The 24794-nt window shown below is 32.5% G+C and overlaps 1 protein-coding gene, 1 long non-coding RNA gene and 1 pseudogene across 4 annotated transcripts; 1 reads left to right on the top strand and 2 right to left on the bottom strand.

The window, feature by feature from the left end:
* The first annotated feature begins 6844 nt into the window (after positions 1-6844).
* LOC106430822 lies at positions 6845-7996 on the top strand (annotated as a pseudogene).
* Positions 7997-9934: 1938 nt separating this feature from the next.
* On the bottom strand, positions 9935-12059 carry LOC106430823. 3 transcript variants are annotated; one of them, XR_002662390.2, is made up of 4 exons: positions 11732-12059; positions 11097-11632; positions 10880-10965; positions 9935-10341 (listed from the first exon to the last, which is right to left on the bottom strand). It is a non-coding gene; the product is annotated as an uncharacterized LOC106430823 (long non-coding RNA). The 3 variants fall into 3 exon arrangements; XR_001286087.3 differs by having other exon boundaries at positions 10046-10341; positions 10880-11387; positions 11492-11632; positions 11732-12057; XR_002662391.2 differs by having other exon boundaries at positions 10046-10341; positions 10880-11632; positions 11732-12056.
* A 7969-nt stretch (positions 12060-20028) lies between these two features.
* On the bottom strand, positions 20029-24642 carry LOC106430840 (tryptophan aminotransferase-related protein 1). The gene is made up of 5 exons (XM_013871636.3): positions 24503-24642; positions 23703-24012; positions 23049-23326; positions 22530-22822; positions 20029-22436 (listed from the first exon to the last, which is right to left on the bottom strand). Exons 1-5 carry the CDS (start codon positions 24568-24570, stop codon positions 22240-22242), a joined length of 1146 nt encoding a protein of 381 aa, XP_013727090.1. The 5' UTR covers positions 24571-24642; the 3' UTR covers positions 20029-22239.
* Between the last annotated feature and the right edge of the window lie 152 nt (positions 24643-24794).

The raw sequence follows: 24794 nt of genomic DNA, 5'->3' as shown, positions 1-24794 counted from the left end.
AAAATATTTGTATTAATGATGTTTATTGCTCAAAATTAGATAGTAAATTATGGACAAAATTATTTGCTACTCAATTAAAATACATATTAAGCTCTTGTTTCTTGCCTTAACAAAAGTTGCATTTAAAATTTCGAAACAACTACTAATTTTGTGTCTTTCTAACCTATTAATAGTTTACTCTTTTAAAAATTAGAAAACCAGTTAAGTTAAAAATACAAAAAATAAATTAAACAATGAATAATTTATTTATTTTTTCTTCAAAATTTAAATATTTGAATCCAACCCAAAATATCTGAACCCGGACATAAGATACCCGAACAAGACTCGAAATGTAGAAATATAACCCAAACCTTTATACTGAAATATCCGATATGAACCCAAACGTGTATCCGAACGTCCATCCTACGATATATGATTATTTTTATCTTGCTTGAACAAAAAAAACTTAAACCATTGATCACAAAATTTTCAAGGTGGGATTTTTACCAATTTTAGTAATTTATAGTTGTTTTTAAAAATTCAAAATAAAACATATAAGAAAAAAACTAATTTTTTATTATATGCTTAATGTGATTGTTGAATTTGTTTTAATAGTATAAAATTAAACAAGAAAGAGAGAGGTTAGAAAAATTGTTATCAAATATATATTATTCATAATCATTAATTATCATATATATGTTAACCATATTTGGTAATTCCAAAACTTTTATTTAAGAAAATAAAAAATTCTTTTATACACTACTAATTAATTTGATTGTTAGTTTTTTTTTCTAACAATTCTAAGAATCATTTTCGTGATGACATGTGGCTACGAAAATATGTTGTAATGCTCTAGGATTAATATATAGGGGATAGTATACTTAGTGGAGGATATAGAAATAAATTATATCTGAAGCAGAATTATAAAATCGGTTTCATAACTTTATAAAAATAAATTTTCAACATGAGCAGTATTATACAAATTCACAAAACTATACTAATTTTAAAAATTTATAGTGGACGGTTTCCCCTTTTAAAGATGTCAATGAAGGCCGCAACCTGCGGTTATGGCTAAGTAGCCTAGTAGCGCGGTGGATATAGACATGTACACAATTTGCGGCGAGTCGTGTCCACACAAACAAAAATAAAATAGAGTCCGCTGCGGATTGGACTATTTGTATGCTAACTCGCTTAACAATTTTAAAAATAAGAACTTTGAAAGAATATAAAGATTATGAATAATATAAGGCACAAAGGTTTTCCTAAATATATTATTATCGATAACAAATGGAGTTCCGCAGGTTGGCCATAAAATCACTTAACTATGCAGGACATGTGTGGACGTAAATATACAAACTGCAATCTACGGTAGACTGGCCCATATAAAGTTGAACCCCTTACAGGTTGGCCTACTTTTATATGGATTGACCCATAGAAAAAGACCCCCTCTCAAACACAATGTAGAATCGTCTCAAACACATGTGGATTCGTCACTTACTAGCTAACCATAGTTGGTGCAACGAAAAACATGTTTTCTAAATCTTTCAGCTATCATATGTTTACATTAAATTTTGAGTAAGTGGTTATTTTTTATATAATACCTAATTGATAGAATTAAATAAAGCTATTGTTTGAAAAAATATTTCATCCATTTAATGTATTTTATTGGTTTTAATGTTTAATGTTTTTATTATTGATATGGATTTATTGGATTAATCCATTATTATGACCTGCATTAATTAATTTTAAACTATTTTTATGATTGAAATGTGGTAATCTACCTATTTATTTTTCTAACGTTTATTTTTAAATTAAATTAAACCAAAAACGTAAATGTTTGTTGTGTTAGGTGCACATTTACTTAAAGTTTGTTTTAGAATCTATCGGTCAAATCACTAATGTTTAATTTGTTTAGGTATGTTTATTTAAATTTAAAATCATAATTCTACGTATGAAATAATCTTTTTTTTTTTTTTTGTCGACGACGTATGAAATAATCAAAATTAGATATTCATCAACTTTTATTAAAATTACAATTTAATATGATATTAACTTATCATTGTGTTTTTATATTTTTAATTTATATTTGATTATTTAAAATAAAAAATATTTGTAATTAAATTAAAATAATATTATAATTTTTAAATTTTTCTTAGTATTTAGTTTCTAAAATACAAGGTAGAATATTTTTATTTATGATGCTCTACCCATTAAAAAAAGTTATACTTTCCAAAATTTTAAAATACATTTCAATAATTTTGAGAATAATTTTATTAATGCTTCAAGGCTTTGTCCTTAAGAGTTGATTGATCACTTCAATTATAAAATTATTATTACTAAGAAACAAATCCGCACGTTCGTATGGGCAACTAAATTCTTTACCAAAAAAGTATTTAATATTAATAGAATTATCTATTTATATTTAATACTTTTAAATTTTGTTTGATTTAATTAATGAATATATTAGTTTAAAATAAAACAATTTAATAACTTAAGAATGAGACGTAAGATGTACGTAACAAAATTAACTACAAATTGGCTGTTGAATTTAGAAAAAAATAAATTAACATTTTTATCAGGAATACCGAGTTGAGACGATGGCAAAGATTGGTCAACCTTTTCTCGTGTTCAGTATTAGGGATGTCAACCTCTTTGATTAGCCTTTGCGGATTTCTTAATCCGAAGTCTGCATGACAACTATTTTGGCATAGGGCATTTTTTTTAACCCATAATTGGTATTTCAGCATGTGCAACCATCAAACCAGAGACTAAAGCAAATTGACAAAACATAATTCCATTAACCAATAGATGGTACTCAGGAACCTATCATTGACTTACGACACTGTTTCAAAATGTTTCTCGCCAAATGTTTTTAATTCAGAGTATCCTTTCATCCACAGATAAATATAGATTCTTGATTTAGGCTTCGATCTCCACTTTTTAGGCATCTGCCTGAATGAGACACAAGACGCTCTTTTATATAGTTACTAGGGCCGGCGTCCGCGCTGCGCGCGGATTACATGTTTAATAAAAATCAGGTGAATTAAAATTGTGTGTTTTTTGGTTTCTGAAAGGATAAGTTAAGTTTTGTTTTTTTATACAGGGGAGAAGTTCGAAACGGTGATCATTTTTTTTTTAAAAAACAACTGTAAGTATGAATAATAAATAGTTTTGAGGAATTCGATATTTGAATGAGAAAATAATCTTTGTGTGTGACAATTTAATTGATGTAGGAAGTGGTAACGTAAATGTTTTAAAAGTTGACTGGTGGTGTTTGCTATGAGGCTTAAGATAGCAGTTTATTCCTCTTTTGGAAGCGTTGAATGATATCAATTTCGTTGTTAAAGTAGAAGCGCGTTCCAGGTGTTGCTGTGAGTGATAGTTTTTGTGAAAAAGGCAAATATTTGTTAGCATTTAGTTTTTTGTAAAGTTTATGTTTAGTTTATTACCTTCATGTATCCGTGGAATGATACTTGTGATGATTACGACTTGTTTTTTCCTTGTTGATATGCGATTTAACTCCCTGAAATTAGATGCCTCCTTGTCCCATAAAGTTAGACGTACCAATTTCGATCTACAAATAATTATTGTATTAGATTTTGTTTAGTTGTAAACCAATTATTACTTAATAAAAAGTTTGTACCTGTCTAAACGTAATCCAATGATGATTTTTGAATCTGTGTAGTGGTTATATAAATCACTTCCTTGGATGAGGCAAATGCGGCCAACAACATCTGTAGGAATAATTTGGTTGTTTGGAAAAAAATTAGGATTTATTTTTGTGTGAGAGAGTTTTTGTTTTTTTTTTACCTGGTAGGAAGTTGGTTTCACTTGCTAAGCTGATCAACTGGGTGTAGCGTTGTGGCCGGAATATGTATGAAGGAATCGGTGCAATGTTTTCTTGAATCAGTGTAATAGTTGTTGTTTCTTTGATATTGATTATGTATGGTTGATCGGTAAGCCTGTAACGTTGGTTATTGGGGAGGAGATTAAAATATCTAATGTGATAAATTTTCCCTTCTTCGAAGCGTTGGTACATTGTGTCAGACGTAGAAATAGGTACATTCCCCTCCATTTTTTGTTCCTGTTTAGTGGTTAGAAGCAATCATTTGAAATATAGTTGGAATAATTAAAAATATGAATTTTAGACAAACCTGGATGTCAAGACATATGAAAGTTGTCCCTAGGAAAGCATCTTTATTTTTGTGATTTGTGATGGGCCAGACCCTAAGGATCCTAACGATTATTGGATGAGGTTCGAGGGTGTTGTCCTAATTGCTTTGATCTTGTGGTGCATGTGCTACATAGATAAGAATGAGAATTAGTATTTTTTTGGCAATTTTGTTTAAATTTTTTTTTTTGAAGTGAACATAGTTAGGGTGTGTTTTTTTTAAGTATTGTCATGGTTTTTTTTAAAGTTTAAGTAGGCCGGGCCATAATTATAGGTGGTAGTAGTAAATTTGTTGGGTGAGTTTGATAGTAGAATTTAGTTTTTTATAGAAATTTACAGGGACTGTGTGTGAAATGAGGGGGTTTTGTTATTTTGGGCGTACTATTTTAAGATCAAAGGGAACTTAGCCGGTTTGCACATTGTTATAGAAAACAGTTGAAATAAAAAATTGTCTGAAATAATAGAAAATGCAAAAGAAAATAGTTTGACAGTTGAAATAAGTAATGGGATGGGCTGGAAAATTTTATAATCTAGCCCAACAGCAAAGAGACGGAGACAGCAATTTCGTGAGCGAAACCGGTTAACGGGCTGGGCTGCAATTACGATTTGTTGGTCTGGGTTACCAGTGACGTGGCAGAATGAATGGCTGAGAATATTTTGCCTATGTGGCATCCTTTATAACATCCAAAATTAGTAGCTTTTATATAGTTATTTTCTATAATAAATACTCCTCATATCCTTTATTTTAGAATATATTTAACATATCTGGTCTTCTCCTTTTGACCCAAGGCTTCATGCCACCTTTACGGAAGCTTTCATCGGTTCAACAGCGGCCACTAATCTGCCACCATTAGGAGTAGCGACTAACCTTTTTCCTTGGATTACTTGGGGAATCTGGACAGCAAGAAACTACTATGTCTTTGAGAATAGAGTCTTCACACCTAAAGAAATCATAGCGAATGCTATCAGATTGGCAAGAGAATGGAGCTTCGCGCAAACATCTCCATATTCATCTCCCTCGCCACAGCTCAGCCGAACGCTTCCACCAACTCTGACATCCCCATTTGTAGTCTGTTTTACTGATGCAGCTTGGCAGGCTGGATCAAAGAAGGCAGGCTGTGGATGGATCTTCACAGACCACCGGGATGCGTGGTTGAAGCAGGGAACGAGTACCTTCAACTACACTTCATCGCCACTGATGGCTGTGGCTCTCGCCGTCAGAACAGCTCTCCTCAATGCCCTCGAAGCGGGCTATACCAGAATCTGTATTAAATCAGATTGTCAAGCACTTGTTGCTATTATCTCCTCGAAACAACACCCGGCGGATCTCCACGGAATCACTCGGGATATCGAGTTTCTATCTCTCTCCTTTGATTGTATCTCCTTTGTTTTCATTTCCAGAAACTTGAACTCGGCTGCTGACGCCCTTGCAAAATCATCTCTGTACTCTGCTCCCACCAACTAGTTTGCTTGGTTTGGGTTTCATCTATATTATTCAGTGTTCAAAAAAAAAAAAAAAGAATATATTTAACTTCATTTTATATTTACTCTAAAATAGATTTTGAAATAATCCTACTCTATTTTTCACTTTATAATAGAGTAAAAATAGATATGTTCCATAAATAGAATAATTTATTTAGTTTTTGGTTATAACTATTGCATTTTAAAATAGAATACTATAGGAGAAGAACCTAACTCCATTATAGAGTTATTATATTTTGAAGAAAAAATAGAATAATCCATTGGAGATGATCTTATGCCATCAAAATAGTAATAGTACTATTTAATCCATTCTTTACTAAAATTTGTATCTGTTTTTATTAATTTATTATTTGTGTTCCATTTTTACTCCCACATTTATTTATTATATATTTTTACTATACACAAGTTTCAAAATATAATATACACATATGAAATATTAGTTTGAGTTATTTTAAAATTTTAAGTTTTTTTTTTAAATACTGATCAATTAAGGAATTTATGGGAAAAGATCAAATATTGACAATGTTAGCTACTCAAAAGAATAACAAAAAAAAAATTGTAGTTGTCTTTTAATAATCTCCCAAAAAAACATATAGAAAATAGCAATTTGCAAAAGTATCCATTTACAATTATAAATAAAAATTAATCTTGACCTTATTATTACTGGAAAAAATCTTCTTAGATATGAAGTTTTTTACTGCAACATTTTATCTCTATAATATAAGACTGATCGAATATTAAATAGCAGATGAGTACTGTCTAAATCGTTGTAACTTAGCTTATAATGTTTTTTCTGTGTAACCAATAAGCATTGTTCCTATTGCCCATTTATGGGTCAAATTATCAATATACAATACTAAAAGGGGAATAAAGGCTCCCCTCATGCTTCCACGTCCTCAATTATAATTAACTAATCAGAAAAGTGTTTTTTGACACGTCAGCAAATTGTGGGTCCCATTTGGGAAAAAATTGTTTTATCTGCTGCGTCACTTGAGAAGACCCAATTGGTATGTGTGTTTAATGAATGTAACAAATGGATTGTGTGAGACTAATTGAAGAAGTCGTTTATGTTTACGACGTCGTAGAAGTTAACCTAGGTTTCCTGCATCGCTTCAGACAGATCTGAAAACTCACCTTTCTCCTTTATCTTTTCGTTATCTGATTATCTCCGGCGAACTCTTCATTTTCCCATATTTAATCACTTCAACATAAATGGTCACGATTCTTTACATCTTTGTGAACCCTACTTATATAGCTTTCGGTCTCTATTCCCATCTCCTAATCTCCAGTGAGATCAGCTCTAATTCTATCTGGTCTCTTTAAAAACAATAAAAATCTAACTTTTTTTCATTTTCTCGGAAAAGAAAAACAATCTTTCTGAAATGGATCGCGGAAGGAGGGATCGCATCGATCGTAGCGGGATGTTCGACCCACCCGCTTAATCTAACCAAGGTCTGAATGCAGCTCCAAGGGGAATCAGCCTCGATTCAGACAAATCTCCGACCAGCTCTTGCTTTCCAGACTTCCTCCGCCGTTCACGCGCCTTCGCCTCCTCCGCGCGTGGGTATAATCACCATCGGATCTCGCATTATCAGACAAGAAGGCACGTGCACTCTCTTCTCCGGCATCTCCGCAACCGTTCTCCGCCAGACTCTCTACTTGACGACTCGTATGGGTCTATACGACATCCTGAAAACCAAATGGACCGACCTGGAAACCAAAACCATACCGACGGCAGCGCCAAAACCTCCGGTGATGAACCCGGCGGATGTTTCCATGGTGCGAATGCAAGCCGACGGAGGCTCCCGGTGGTCGACCGGAGGAACTACAAGAGCGTTTTGGCCGCGATCGCGCAGATGGTTCGCGGCGAAGGCGTCACGTCGCTGTGGAGAGGTTCGTCGATGATGATAAACAGAGCACACGAGCGTCGCAGCTGGCTACGTACGACTCGGTGAAAGAGACGATTTTGGAGAGAGGGTTGATGAGAGACGGGCTCGGGACTCACGTGACGTCAAGCTTTGCGGTGGGGTTTGTGGCTTCGGTCACGTCGAACCCGGTGGATATCAAGACGAGAGTGATGAATATGAAGGTGGAGGCGGGGAAAACGGCGCCGTATAAGGGAGCAGTTGATTGCATGTTGAAGACGGTGAGAGCTGAAGGGATCATGGCTTTCTACAAGGGGTTTTTGCCGACGGTGTCGAGACAAGCACCGTTCACGATGATTATGCCGGTGGTGTTAATATGTTCTCATTCTATGTTTTCTATTTTGAGTGTAAATTCAAGTAGATAGATTTCTCATCTGGGTAACGCATCATGTTTGAAAGTTCAGATCTTTGAATCCAATTTAATAATCTGCCGACAAAACTTTGTCTCCCCTATATACTTCATATAGCAGACCGGAGCAGTGCATCTCTTATCAAGTCAAGGCTTTATTGAACTGTCACAGATTTCAACCAATCATCGACAATGTCTTCCTCTGCTGCTACCGTTGCTCAACAATCTGTTTCCTCCTCAACCTTTGACGATCTCAGCCTTGGTCCGACTTCACAGGTGGTTGCTGGCCAGATCCTCTGCTTTTGGGATTGAAGGAACATGAAGAAAAATGGTGAATTTGTGGGTATGACCATCCTCCTGCTAGATGAAAAGGTTTCAACATTCCTCTTTTAACCTTTAAAGATTATCAAAAAAATTTAAGCAAATTTACAAACTAACAGATAATAAAGCCTTACTTGGATTCAATGAAGGGATCCTGTATTTGCATATCGGGAAAACAAGGCTCTGTTTTACTTCAATCAAAGACGTATATTCAGATAATAACACTGCGTTCACTTAGAACAGTTTAGGACCTTATCTCTCCATGTTTGATTGCAAGTTTGATAAAAGAGATTCATCAAAAGTTTGTAGTTTTCTTTGCAGTGTAACATGTTCATTAATTATATTTTTGTGTGGTGCTCTGAAAATGGTGTTATTCTCATTAACATATTGTTTTGGTCTGTCGGTTTTATTTTAGGTGTAAAACCTCGACTGATGAAGGCTAAGATCGAGATGCTGAGATTTACTCTGGTGAATCAACCGGAGTTCCAGTGAGTTATCACATATTTTATTGAATGAACACATACATCTATGAATCCTTGAGTAAAATAAGTTATGATTTTGTTAGGTTTCCTTAGATAGAAGAAAGATTAGGGTTAGCATGCTTTTTGGAAACCTGAAAATAATATGTTTTTTAAACTAGATGTGGAAGGCATGGACCTTCAAAGAACTACTTCTAGAGAACTAGGAAACTCATTGCAGGTTGTGATATTTCATTTATTTTAAGTATAGTAGAAGGTTCATGGATATATGATATATCTATATCCTTCGTAGGTAGTGGTAAATACAGTCGTACACAAATAAATTTAAAAATTGTAATTTGCAGAATTGTAAGTGTTTTAGATGAAAACTAACAATTTCTAACATGCATATTAAGATTTTATTGGTTGATTGAAAATTATTTCTAATAAAAGACTTTTTCTGCATTAGCCTGTCCCAAAAGAAGTTATAATAGCTATTTTTGCCCCTAACTGTACGCATTCAATTTAAAATCACGTACTTGCAAGTTTTGCATTTTTAGGCCCGAAATAGCCATGACCTTCATTATTCTCTTGACTATTAAATCACAAACTTAGGCTACTAAGCTGCAAAAAAATAAAGCCTCAAAGAAAATCTAACATACAAATTTACTATAACTCAATACCCCACCATAAATCCTTAAAATTACAAATATCACATGCAAAAGACCAATTCAGAACACACCATCTCCTCATCCTTAATATAAAGCAACAACATCCTCGCTGCGTGCGTAAGTGAACACAACATCATGTACACAACATTAGCCAATACAACAACAACGTTCCTGGCAGAAGAAGTGAGGCAAATGCGAGAATAATAATAATGCAGTTCGTAGGTTTGCAACTCAGATTGTAGGGCAGGATCAAACCGTAGGAGTTAGAATTCTTAAACCGTTTTTGTATATAAATTATTTTCAGGAACACACAAAACGTCTATGCAATGTGTTTAATCAGATTGAAGTTAAGACTTCTTCAGAATTTTTGATTAAAAACCTAATTCCATACCTCAGACAGTGATAATTTTTGTATATATCTACTATTTATAAATTTTAGAAAGCTTTTAAGTTGGGTTTGAAGTCCTCACTAATACATGTTTTCGAGAAGTCATTCAAGACCATATTTGAGCAAGTATCTCAACTTTGCATAAAGGGATGACCGAGCACACAAACACTACCCAACAAACAGAAAAAACTAGAACATCAAATAATAGCATCTATATTATTAAAACTGAAGTACACATTGAGATTGTTTGGAAACATGAATAGTAATCTTAAAGAAAATTGTTTGGAAACTTGGATAATTATTGGTCTTTTAGTAATTTCATTAACATAAGGCTTTAACCAATGTTTCTTATCCTGTCCCGTTAATCTTCTAAACCATCTGGTTTAATTAATTCAATTAATTTTTAAAAAAGACGCTACAACCTAAAATCTCGCATGCAATCTTAGCAATATATAGAAATCAGTCCCATATATTACGTAATTATTCATAGGAAGATTTTTTTCCACTTCTTTTTTTTTCTCCAAGGTAGATATCTTTTAGCTCTGTTATCTTTCCTCCTAATTTCCGTCAGATGCCTTTCTAATTTGTTACCATAATCTGCGCAAACATTTATAACAATATTTATAAATCATTCCCATATATTTTCAAAAGATATGATTTAGTTTAAAAAATTTAATGCAGAGAATATCCGCACAAAATCTATGCACGCCATAACTCCCCTTAACCAACATTCTTTCACCTGTCTATATATACCGAGTCTAAGACGTTCCTAACATTCACACACATCTCAGAAAACAAACATGTCTGGCGCAAGAAAAATGGTTCTTATCAATGATCTCAAGCCATTCAAAGACGAATGGCGAATTAGTTTTAAAGTGTTTTTATTGAGTTCTAACAAGTATTGATTTGCTTTTATTTTAGACAGATTACTGTTTTTCTTTAAGTGTTATAATTTTGAACTTCTTTGTTATTTATAACACATTCATTCACAAGAATACATATATGCATCATTATTCAATCAATACTAAAGCCATATAGTACTATGTAACTATGTAAGGCAATGGTTCAATCTTAATCCTAAATCTACATGATACTACATTGCTTTCATATCAATTAAGTAATAATAGTTACTAACCCTAAGTTGTTGTTTACTTTCTCTGCTCAGGGTGGGAGAGTAACTTCGTTCTGCTCAGCTTGTGGTTGTTCCTTCGCCCACATTTTCTCATTGTAAACAAAAAACAACAACCGCTCAACACACTAGAAAAATACAAATTTGTTGTCCATTTTCATGGAGTAATCTCTGAAACTCTGATAAATAAGTAAATACACATATTAAAACCAGCCGTACTTACTTCTTTTCAACAGTGCTCTTCCCATGAAAATAATTGTCTTCCTCCTCCACTGGCTTGCCAAAGACACGATGCTCTGTAAAAGCAACCTCATCAAACTCCTCTAATAATTATTCTCGATCTATCAACTCCACTACAGCTCCAATAAACTGCTTCTATGTTTGCAGCACTTCTGGAGAAGCTGATATACCAATTCCAATTAATATACACACAAAGCAACTGAAGAAATAAATAACTAAAATCAGTAAATTATCTGCGTGCCCGCGGATGAACAGTTCTAAAGCGCTCCAATAGCTGAATTAGCAAACACACAAAATGAAATTTGACAACAAACATCATCACCACATGACTATACAGCTACCAAATTCTATAAGTAATTGAATAATTAAGAAAAATACTTTCCATGTAGACTCCGACTATCTCAAATCCTCTTCGATGTTCTCTGTTCGTCTTCTCCTCCAAAGCCGGTGTGTTAGGGCATGAGTTCTCATAAACAGATCTTCTATAGTAAGCTTCTTAGCTTGACCCGTGCTCCCGTTCTACATGATGCAAATCGACAACAATCAATATCTAAGAAATAAAACAAAACCTAAATATCCTCAAAATCAGAAGTTTTATATGTACAGTTTTTCACTTACGATCTGCATACATATTCTTAGTTTTGATCCAGAAACATAAGAACATGTGGTCTGGATCTTAGCTTTGTTTTTATCGAAAAATAAGTTTGTTTCCTTTCGTCGGTGACACAAAACTGTTTGTTTTTTTCCCGGAAAAAAAAGAAACAGATACCTAATGGGGTTTTTGACACATCAAACAATTTTTTTGAGCCCAAATAACGGTATACATCAGCCCAAATCATAATCTTAATTTCATTTTCATTAATGAAATTGTGATTATAATTTTCTTTAGAAAAATGATTTAAGAAAATATATTAGGGCAATTCTTTCAAATAGACTTTTTAAGTTTTTGTCACAAAAATAGACCTCAAAAACTAAAATGACCAAAATAGCATTTTTTATTTTGAAAATTTTAAATTTAAAAAAAAAATTGAAATCATATCCCCAAAACTCCACTCTTCAACTCTAAACCCTAAACTCTAAATCCTAAACCTTAAACCCTAAACCCTAAACTCCACCCCTTAACTCTAAACTCTAATGTCTAGATTAATTAACCATATGGGTATATGTGTATATTTATTTCTTTTGATAAAACATTTAAGTCTATTTTGGTCATTTTTATTTTTATGGTCTATATTTGTGACATAACAATTTCTAGGTCTATCCCAAGGAATTTCTCAATATTATATTATATATTGTTAAAAAAAAAACATTTCTTCTTTATTTAGGTACAAACATAAAATTCACAATAATTATAGATATATATTTTGTTTATAAAATCGTTAAAATTGATAGCATATTATCATTTACTAAACAATTAACATTTCAATATGTACTTTTTTTAAAAAAAATAGAAGACTTAAAATGGAAAAGAAATAAAAATTTATAAAAAAATAAAAATTAATATGGTGATACAATTGTATTACAAAATGGTTATTCATCTTAAATATATGAGAAGTTCATATAGAAAACAAAAAACACATATAAAAACACTTAACACCCGCACGGGCGTGCGGGTCAAGCTCTAGTTAATATTCAAAATTATTTCCAAAAAATCTGATTAATTAAATAATTAAAATAAGAAACTGTAAAATTAATATTACATCAACAACAGTAAGAAAGTAAACCTTCTATAAATTTACAACTAATAATATTTCAAATCATGATGCAAAATTTTCTTTCTATCACAAACAAACTTAAAAAAAAACAGAAATTAAATAGCAACAATAAATGTTAAGTTTAAATTTTGGTTAAAAACGTTGACAAAATTATTTTGGTTAAAACAATAAATTGAAGACAACACATAAATAACTGGTATACAAATCGGTGGTACTTTCTTTTAAAGACAAGTACAAAAATGAAACTTAATAATTTTAAAACCAATCAAAATTTATACAGTTGTAATTATAAGCTTTACAATTGTTTTACATAAAAATAAATAACCAATATAAAGAATATATATATATATCTTAACTTATAATTTAGTTAACTTTTATTAATCTTACTAATATCCTACATAAAACTCCAATAAACACACAACAAATTATTTCAAATATTTTTAAATTTGCATTTATATTTATAGTTCTATAACAAGTTTCAGTGTATATCATATTTGTTCGTTTTTAAAATAAATATAAATATAAAAATTAAACTAAAATTATTGGAAAAAATCCGGGCGTAGCCCGGAAAACTCCCTAGTATATATAATTTTAGTAAATAGCAGATGATTGATGCAAATATATAATGTTAAAAAATTGAGTGGCATTCGAATTTAATAGAGTTTTTATACAATTTGTAGTAACAATTTTCGAAGACGTAACTGTTGAAAAACTTTAACTAAATGAAATGGTTGTTCTAAGAGATATAACTACTTAAATGAATGGATGCCTTCTAATCTCAACTCTATGTAAGCAATTCATATTTAAAATAAATCTAAAACATTTAGCTTAAAATTTATTATAGAGAATATTGATCTAATAAAATTGAAAAGTGAGTTTCCTCCATATTGTAACCTAAAATCGAAAGAAAATTAAATTAAGATCAGACATGAAACGATGGTTGCATGAAATATTATGTAATGGAAATAGAGTGCCAAATATGTGTTTCATAGAGTTCTTCAAGATAAAATATGTTATTAAGAACACTATATTATAGAATAACAAAAAAAAAAGTAACAATTGGAAGATATAAAATTATTTCAATGAATGAATGCCTTTTATTTCCAATATGATTCCTACATAAATAATTCTCATTTATAATATTAATTTAAACCATTAAATTAGACTTTCTTAAGAACCAATTTCATGTATTGGCACTCATGGAAGTATAACTTACAACCGCAATTCTAAATGTATTATTTTCAGTTTTATGCTTAATTTTTTTTGTATTTAGTAGTTATTTATCACTAACATCACCACATTCATTTAGATATTAAATTTTTGTAATATAAAATTTTATAAATTTTTACCTTATTAAGTTTCAAAATTTACAACTGTTAGATAAACTATCATAGAAATTCAAACAGAAGTGGAATATATTAAATACGAAAAACTATTTTAAAATTACAACAATATTTTAAAATTTATTTATATGGCACACTCACATTATATTTATGGTAAAACCCAAAAAATTATTAGATATTATCAATTTTTTTTATACTCTATAATATACAGTCGAAGATGATTTTATATCTATCACATTCATATATTTTTTTAACTTTTAGCTTTTATTTGTGTATTTTGAAATAACAAAATATTTGTATAGAAGAACATGTCTTTTACTACAACAGTTTGATAATTTCCAATCTTATAAATAATATATTCTTTTTGTTAGATTATAAAACTATGATAAGTTCAATGGTTGCATTAGACTATTTTTTATAAAAAATAATGACGCAAGTATAAAACAAAACATATTTGCTATTATATATAGAGAAACCTATAAAAATATCATGAAGATGTTAAGAGAAATACATATGAAGGTCATATCCAAAGATCTCATAATCTTTCTATGATGGTGGTGTATGAGGAATTAAGATAACTAAACACTTGAACGTGTCGATTGATTTATTGGTGCATTATTCAGAAATCAAAAGAGATGTATGAAATGATGCGTCGTTGAAATTTTTTAAAGAAGTAGAAAATATTTTGTTGTTCATAAATTAAAGAGGTACTAGATTTTGACCCGCGCAGGCGCGCGGGTGTATATTTTGAAAAATATGTTGATATTTGTTTTTCATGTAATTATTAGGATTTGGAAAAATGAATTCGAGAAACATAACCGATACCGATCCAAAAATATAGTACCAAACCCGAACATAAATTGATTAAATATTCTAATTATTCAAAATTTTGTTATTTAGAGAACCGAATCTGATCTGAACCGAAGTATTTGAGTATCTGAATTTATCTAAAAATAGATTTATATACTTATATATATTAATTATTTTAAGATTTAACGTATATAAAACATCAAAATGATACTTTTAAATTAGTTTAAATACTTGAAAATATATATAGATAGTCAAAAGTAAATATCTGAAATAGTTAAAGTATACTCAAATCACCAAAAATACTTAAAATAATTATTGATTCCATATCCAAAATTTTAAATCAAGCCAATTGATATGTTAAGCTTAAGTATTATGACATATGTTATTCAAATTTATACGTAATATATTATTTTATTTATACATTTTGAGAAATTTAAAATATATAATGATTTAAGACTTTAAAAATAATTTAAATTAGTTATCCAAACCCAAACCAAACCCGCAAAGATCCACATCGAACTCAAACCAAAATTTAGAAATATTCTAATAAGGCTGAAATCTTTGACCCCGAAAACCCGAAATACAAACCGATTAGAACCAAACCCGTATGGGTACCCAAAAGCCCATCCCTAGTCATTATTATATATCGTATTTTATCATCATATAATTAATCGTATTTTATATGTACCATCATATAAGTAATCATATAATTAATAGTATTTTATACATACCATCATATAAATAATTACATAGATTATACTTTTAAAACTTAATATGAAATATAAAAACCATAATTTGAGTTGGTATTTCAAATTGGGCTTTGTATTATATTTTTATTATATATATTGACAATATTTTTTATAATGGTTATTGAAAAATAGTTTAGTAAAAATCCATTTTTGAATATATATATATATATATATTTTTTTTTGAATCAATTTTTGATATAAATCAAATTTGAATTATTATTTTGATTTGAAATATGTATATAAAGTTTAAATTTTGTTTTATGGTTAGTTTAGAAAAAAAAATTTAGGCAATTAGATTGACCCATTTTGGTATATTTTAAAAGTGGCCTAGATAACTTTCAATTTTTTAAAAAAACATAAGCCCATTATTTTTTTTCTTAATATTACTATCCTTGTTTTCAAACAAAAATAATTTTTTTTTAAAAGACTGCAATCCATGTTTCCAAACACTCCAAATTTTTTAATAGTCCTATTCAAGTCTCCAAACACTCCAATTTTGTACTTGAGTTTTAATAAGATAGATACGAACAAGTGTGTCTTTCAGAAATTAAAATAATCCTGTAAAAAGTGTATGATTCAAAAATTAAAAGAATCATGTAAAAAGTGTTTAGGAAAAAGATGTTGACATGAAGCAAATAAGAGTTGCAAAGGTTGAACATGAATCTATGAGAGACAGCAGCAAGATAGCAAGGCAAGACAAGGGTTTGGAGTTGTTAAACAAGTACTGTCCGTACAAGAGAAGAACCCTAACCCTAATGTAACTTGCAAGACAAGAGACGGACTTAGTCTGATCAAGGAAGCTTATTTAAATCAGCTAGAAGTGTGAAGAATGCCGACACAAATTAAGGAAAGAGAGACGTAATTGGAGGAGAGTCACGGGTTGGTTAAGGAAGATCAGATCAGAGTGGACCATTGTGAACGGTCGCTTTCTACTCGGCTGGACGAGCCTGACCCGCCAGACCTCTCTCCTCTTTGTTTATTCTTATTTGTACTTCCTTGCATTTGTTTATTGTTTCTCTCTTGGCAACTTGTGATCTGGTTTGTCTTTAAATAGGTTGTAACATGTTCAGAATTAATCTAAGGAAATATGATTCCTCTTTACTGTCCTAATTCTCTCGGGTACGACAATCGAGGCACTGTCAGCTTGCTTCTTCCTCGACGCCGGTAAGGCCTCCGGCGTCGGGTCTTATGCTCCGGCATTTGTCTATCTCCATCGTCTGCTCGTTCCTCTAGCTTTCTCTCTCCACCATCATCATCTTGCGTTCCGTTCTCCACCGTCATCGTCTCGCGTTACTCCATGTCTCTGTCTCGCTTTCTCGCTGGATTTGTTGTTGCTCTCATCATCATCACATCCCCCGTCCAGAGCGTAGTCACCTCCACTCCTGCTCTTCTCTTCATCACCACCTCCCAAGCTCACTTCATCGTCAACAACTCTCCCGCTCAGCTCGTAGTCGCCGCCATTCCTAACCGCGTTCTCGTCGTAGCTCCTCTCAGTATTAACAGAAACACCAGATCTATTAATTCTGAAGGAAAGCTCGCCAGATCTGCTCTCACCGACCTTCCCTCTTCCACTGTGTTGACTCCCTCAACACTATCAAGTAGACACTCTTCCAGATCCAAGCCGGGTGCTCAGCAACAATGAAACCTCCATGGGGCTCTGGTTTACATCGACGAGTCCCACCGGACGTGGTGGGGTCATTCCGTCATTGTTCTCTGGAGTATTTATACGGCCACCACCCGATGCTCTCCTCCTATCAACCAACGAGGACTCAAGCGCTTTCAGTTTGATTGGATTTGTAGATTGTTTGGTCAGATGTATTTTGGTAATACCTTGCTGGTCCCGACACGGTAATGTCAAGGTCCGAAGTGTAGGACTGAGTTCAATGTCCACTCCGCCACAAAAGTTCAGTAGTTTCAGAGTCTCCATGAAGGTGAAGATGTCTCCTTTATCAGATTGTTCAACCGGTACGACCAGGGTTCACCTAGCCCAAAGCAGTGATGTTGTGCTTAAGTTAAGGACCCTATTTGTTCAGCCATCACAAGTCAGTAAAGTGTGTAGTAGCTCTCTTGTCACTAGCACTATTCGGTTTCATGGTCTAGCCATTTTGTTCATCAGCGCCAAATCCAAGATTTTTAAACGCTATGTTACTATTGAGATTCACCTAGTCTCTTCAGGGAACCTCATCGTCAGAACTAGAGCTGGTCTTGCTCGTTCCGCTTCTTTCTAACTTTGCTGTTTCGTTTATTCAACGTCGATTCCGACTATTCCGTGCTCGTGGTAGTAACCTATTCAGGGATGCATCTGATGATTTCCCATGGTTCTCCTGTTGTCGAGCAAGTACTTGTTATGTTGTTTTGTTTTTGCATTATGTTATTCATCAAACTGTCGAGGATCCCTCCGTTTATTATCTTGTTACCATTGAGCACAGCTCCAGATGTAATCGTTTAGACCTTTTCGTTTTAATATAATCGTTGACAAAAAAAAATGATTCCTCTTTACTCTTTCTCTTAAGCAAACAAACTCACTCATATCTCTCTCACTCTCTCACGGATCTATATCACATTCTCCTCAAATATTAATCACCAAATTCATACAATTCTATAAAAGACATGTTATGCTATAACAATCAGATAATGTCAGAGCTTACTTAAAAACAAAAATCATGTTTATTAGATGATAAAACTGTAATAAACCTAAACTTTGGATTAAACATTAGTGAATCAGCAGAAAACAGACACTTTACTTATTAGTGAAAAACACTTTAAATTGTTAGGTGTTGCACTGTTTTCTTCTAAAATCTTTATTTGTCTTCGTCTTTCTTTCCTATCGGTTCGTTTTAACTTTCGATAGCTAGAAAAACAAATAGTTGTCACCATGATCACGTACACCTCATATATGTACTCTTCTTCTCAATATTAAAAATTCCACGGATTATTTTTGCTAGATTTTACTATGGCCATTTCTCTCGTTGATATGTTGCATATATTTTAGATGAGTATTATATTATTGATCAAAACTTCATCATATCTATACTATTAAAGTAGGATCCTATTGTCATAATTACTTAGGGACATGTTTCCTTCACTAACATTGCATGTTTCATTAAGGACAATTAAGTAATATTAATAACAAATTTATATTGGGTCATTATTTTTGGATCCAGCCCAAATCAAATCTCTCTTGAGCCATTTGGGCCTATTAAAAAATCAGATTCAGTTCTCACTTCTTTTTTTCCTTTGGGCCATTGAGTCCAAGTTAAAATAATTTTTTTCAACTATTCTTAATTATTTTTTTTTTCTTAATATAATTTAAGCATTCATAAAAATAATTAAATTTTTTTATTGAAAAGTATAAATTTTTATTAAAAGTATATAATTTTTTAATTAAAATATTAACCCCATAATAAAATTAATTTATCAGAGTTATACCAACTTAATTCATTAAAAAAAATAAAGTTTAATTTTTTAAACATAAATAGTCATTTAAAATAAAATACGATAAATAAAGATAAATTTTTAAGTCTTTTATAAAATAAAACACAAATATATGAAAATGTGACATTTACTAAATATTTGTCAATTGAAAAAAAAAACAAAAATAAACCCGCGCTTTGAAAGCGCGGATCAAAATCTAGTCTATACTATTAAAGCAGAATCCTATTGTCATATTTACCTTAGCCCGCCCTTTCCTTCACTAACATTGCATGTTTCATTAAGGGCAATTAAGTAATATTAATAACAAATCTATATTGGGTCATTATTTTTGGATCCAGCCCACATCAAATCTCTCTTGGGCCTGTTGGGCCTATTAAAAAATCAGATTCAATTCTCACTTTTTTTTTCCTTTGAGTCATTGAGTCCAAGTTCAAATAATTTTTTTCAACTATTCTTAATTATTATTTTTTTCTTTTCTTAATATAATTTAAGCATTCATAAAAATAATTGAATTTTTTTATTGAAAAATATAAATCTTTATTAAAAGTATATAATTTTTTAATTAAAATATTAACCCCATGATAAAATTAATTTATCAGAGTTATACCAAATTAATTCATTAAAAAAATAAAGTTTAATTTTTTAAACATAAATAGTTATTTAAAATAAAATACGATAAATAAAGATAAAATTTTTAAGTCTTTTATAAAATAAAACACAAATATATGAAAATGTGACATTTACTAAATATTTGTCAATTGAAAAAAAAACAAAAATAAATCCGCGCTTTGAAAGCGCGGGTCAAAATCTAGTCAGAATGTTAAATTCAGAATGTTAATTTCAGAAAAAGAAAAAAATTCCAGGCTATGATACGGTTAGTTCAAGAGCGTGTTAATTTCACCTCACTTTTTTCTGCAAACAAAATTATATAATTGCTATGATACAGTTAGTTCAAGAGCGTGTTCGTCATTTATTTAAGCCTGGTATAATACCTTTTGAATTAAAATGCCATGAGACTACATCTGCAAATTTAAAACAAAGGACTTAAAGTAGCTCCAGGCTACAATGTGGTTTGTTGTACGGATGCTACAGCCAGTAAAAAGAAAGCGATTGAAGTTTCCAAAGTGTGATTGCAGACTATCAGACCATCATTAACCCAGTCTCTTCAAAGAAAGAAAGCGAAAGGAATGCCGTTTGCATATTGATGACATCAGACCCTAAATGAAACTTAAATTTTATCCACTAGATCACATAACTGAAACAATCTCGACCGTATAATTTTAGTTTTATTTTCCTATAAAAAAATGTTGATGTCACCGAAGTTGGTTTGCTATTATGTATAGATACAGACGGTTTTGAGTGGTAATGTGGTACAACCTAATTCAGCGCCACACTACTATCATTTTATACCATAAAAGGTGAATTCATCATGTGATGAGTCAAGGTTAGGGCATATATACTCAATGATGGAGCAGCTCTTAGAGCATCAACAACGCGGACGCTTAACCCGGTTGCTTAGTATTTTTAGGTTAAAAAGAAAAAGAAAATTGTGTAATTAAATAAGAAGCGCTGCTTAATTAAGCTTCACAAGAAGCGCTGCTTATGTAACACGTGTCAAACAATCACCGTTCTTCCTCTCTCTTGACGAAATCGTCCGATGCCGCTCTCTCTTTTCTCGATCACACGTCTCGAAGCCGGAGACCTCCGACGGAGTTGTGTCGCGACCTGCTCGGACCTCGTTTCAGGCTGTCTCTGCTGCCTTCGGACTTCTCCTACCTCTCTCCTCGTCGGATCTTCTTTTTTCGTCACTGCATAAACCATAGCTTTGTGGATTCAATTCGTTATCATGAATCAACAGCGAAGGATGATGCTGCCCCATTTGTTTCTGTATATAGGCTTCTGATTGATAATCTTATTAAAGCTGAGAGGTTGGAGATGGCTCTTACGCTTCTTGAAGAGGTTGCAAACATTCTGTAGTCTTGTCAAGGGACTTTTCCGGGATAGGAAGATCAGTGAAGCACTTTTGCTTCTGGATTTCGTATCACATATGGTTTGTCCTCTTTCTCTCTTCTTGAATTTGACAAGTGTAGTAATAGTTAATGTTCCTCAAGCTTTTTTACTTCGCAATGATCACATGAATCTTATACTGTTTGTGTATTTTCCTCCTTCATTGTAATTCAGTTTGGTATTTATTTCTGGTATCTCATTGCTGAATTGCCTCAATTTTGTAGGAAACTCAGTGGATAGAAGAAAAGAAAGTATCTGATGGGGCTTAGGCTTATTGATCCATGATTTCTAGTTCTCTGATTTTGATCAGTTAGATGGTGCATCTGATGCTGAGCATCCTACTAAAAACCTGAAATTGCCAAGGTTGGGAGCATCAGATAACGTATTGGGGAGATCACTACGAGCATGTGGGGGCATTGGAACTCAATGAAGTTGATTGACCTCCTTTGAACGCTCTACAGCTGCATCAATGCTTCATATTGTTGCTGGTACTAGGAGCTTTTGCTATTATTGGTCTTGTTCAAGCTCAGGATCAACAAGGTATCCACTTCTTATCTTAATGTTTTGTGTCTTGAAATACTTCTACTCTTTATTTACTTGTATTCTTGTAGAGTGTGCTTGAAATGTTTTGTGTTTCAATGTTTATTTTTTTTTAAGAATCCATAAATAAGATACTTGCATTGGAGGACAACAATTTAGAAGTTTCTTAAATGAAGTGCTTAACACCCATTTATTACTAAAAAAGTGATTAAGAACCCCATTAGGGGTGCTAGGGTTAATGGTGCTCTTAGGGTTCTATATTCCCCTCATTATGAACTCATTTAATTAATAATACACTTTCTATTTTGGTTAAGTATTTTTATCCAATTAGTTCAAAATACTTTTCCAAATAGAAAGATAGTGACATTTTTTTTTAACACTCAATGATAGTAAATCTTTTAAATTATTATTATAAGATAAATTCAGAAGAAAGGAAAACATCAGAATACCATTGTGCTCAACATTTCGAAAAGAACAACCATGATTGGAAATGTCATATGGAAAGAAAAAAAACAATAATCTAAGGCTCAAAGAAAGCATCTAGGATACTTGATGGTGAGAAGCCTGTTGAGAAAGTCTTGAAAGTCTTTGTTGGGTCCAAGCATGTCGACGCGTACGTACTTCTTATCACTGCCACATCTCTCTCCTCCTCTTTTTAAAACATATTTTTCCTTCAAGAGAATTTTGAGATCCTTATCTTTGTTACACCCCAGCCATGCAAACGCTGCAACAACCATTTCAACATATCCAAAACCATTAGTGGATGGCCAAGACCGTTACATATTCAACACACACAAAATAATTTGTGGTTTATTACCAGGATAAGTGGAGCTGCTTTTGCCAAAGAAGTTGCAAAAGGCTAGAGGGTAATCAGGTAGAGTGAATTTGTCACCGGTCTTATCTACGACCCAGCGTAGACTCTCCCACCGTGACTTCACCTTCTCGTTACCATACTTGAAGAAACTCTCCGATTTGATGCGACAACTTTTGGTGAGTTCATTGAGGATTGCGGTGGCTCGAATCTGCGACTCCTTAGACACACCAATTGAGTTGATTGTTAGGTATTGCACCATCTTTTTAGCCACCTCTATGTCCTTCACTAAGGCCCACCTTCACTCAAAAAAAAGTAAATAATTTCAATAACTAATGCTTGTATAACGAATTGCATAGATAAGTACCAAATGTGCCTCGTTTCAGTGATTGTTTCTCACACATAAATGAACAACCAAAGTGGAGCAAGTACGTTTATCAAACTCTCACGCTATATATCGACAAGGATTCAGGGTCAAGTAACTTAAAATGATTTTAAACTAAGTAAGTGGTTAGTTTGACTCACCCGATGCGGGACCCAGCGTGACCGGCGATCTTAGAGAAGGTGAAGAGCATAATGTCGTGGTCTTGACGGTGAGTGATAGGAGTGTAGTGTGGCCAGTAATACGCAAAGTCGTATATCACTTTCCCACCACGGTTCACCACCGGCTCTCTGATGGTCCCATCAGGATTGTTCGGTGATGTCACCATCTCGATGTATGGTCCGGGTTTGTTGAACGTTCTTGCGTCTCCTTCCCACTTGTACAGCTGCGACTGAACATACGATGCCTCCTCCTCGTATGTCTGTAACAAAACGTATAACATAGATATTAAACGAAATTTAAAGGATAGGAATGTAAGACGTTAGCATTATTAATATTAAAGTTCAATTTATGTTTTTTTATCTCTGGGATGTGTCATGTGTTGCGTGCTCATGAAACATGTATTTGCAGACCATCATAACATGTTCTGTAGCTAGGATATAATTAGGTCATGGATTTCGATTTCTAAATTAAATTGTGTGATCTACTATGCTACAACCATAGTACTAACAAGTGATGATGCAACAACTAGAACATTTATGTTTTTATCATCTATATAGTCTAAGTGCCATTTCATGAATATGTTATGTTGTTATTAACAATGTTGTTTTAAATCTATTCAGTGAGTGAGGGCTTACGGAGTAGTAAGGAACCGCAGCGACAATGCTGAGAGGCTTGTCCTCAGAGAGAGAAGAAAGTGCGAACAAAGCGGCTTGACAAAGCTGTGTAGAGCCATTACCCACCACGATGTAGCGTTCTTCAGTCGCTGCGTTGCCGATCGCACGGTGCAACGCCTTGATCGCCTCAGCAAGATCTTGCCGCAGGAACCAACACACGTTCGTCTTATCGCTAAAGTAGCTCATCAGGTCCCATCCTGGTATCACCACAACACACCTCTCCTTCATCTTCGTACTCATCCAATACTCTTGGAATGCCGTCGGATCTCCTCTGAGAATAATTAACACAAGCAAATTTATCATTCTTTTTTACTTTTATTTTAATCGTTATGGATTCTTTTTAATCTTGTTTATGCGTTAAAAAAATCCTTCACACTTATACGTTATACATAGCAGTGTATTGTTTCTCAAATATGAATTAATCACAACGCTTAGGGTTTTACAACAAAATTTATTTGACAAAAAATATATTTGACGATAGTGTCAAAGACAAATACTAGAGAAAAAGTAACGTTTGAAACAATCGAGAATCGAGACTTAAGTTTCGATTGTGAAAGGCAAATGTGTGTTTGGTCAAATCAAAATTTTGATGACAGACGTCAGATGTTTGAGATTCCAAACTTATTGTTCATATAAAATTTTAGCGGAAAGTCATTAGCCAATTATTAATATAATTTCTCTCAAAGAAAAACGCAATCATGCATATATGTTACTTGGAATTAAAACGAACTTAGTCATTTTTTGGTAAAATTAACACATACTGATCGAGATTGATGACCGGGTTGGTTGCAGCACTGCTGGAAATCTTCATGTTTTCAAATCCAAACATCTTCTCCCCTGACCTCGCTCACTATGTTGCTGCTATTGTAACTAATGTGTTTGAAAACCGTATGGACTATGGTGCTTTTTATAAGGACGCAGAAGGTGAAAGATATGTGTTGTGTATCTGTCAGCTTACGGAAAAAGATGCGCAAATTTCTGTGGTCAATATTTTGTTTATTCAACACTTTTGGGTCAATATGTATACCATAAATATCATATTATCTTCACTTT

This window comes from Brassica napus, chromosome A9 (assembly GCF_020379485.1).
Source record: "Brassica napus cultivar Da-Ae chromosome A9, Da-Ae, whole genome shotgun sequence".
Lineage (NCBI taxonomy): Eukaryota > Viridiplantae > Streptophyta > Magnoliopsida > Brassicales > Brassicaceae > Brassica > Brassica napus.
Note: the sequence above shows the minus strand (reverse complement) of the source record. Positions and strands in the feature narration are given on the sequence as shown.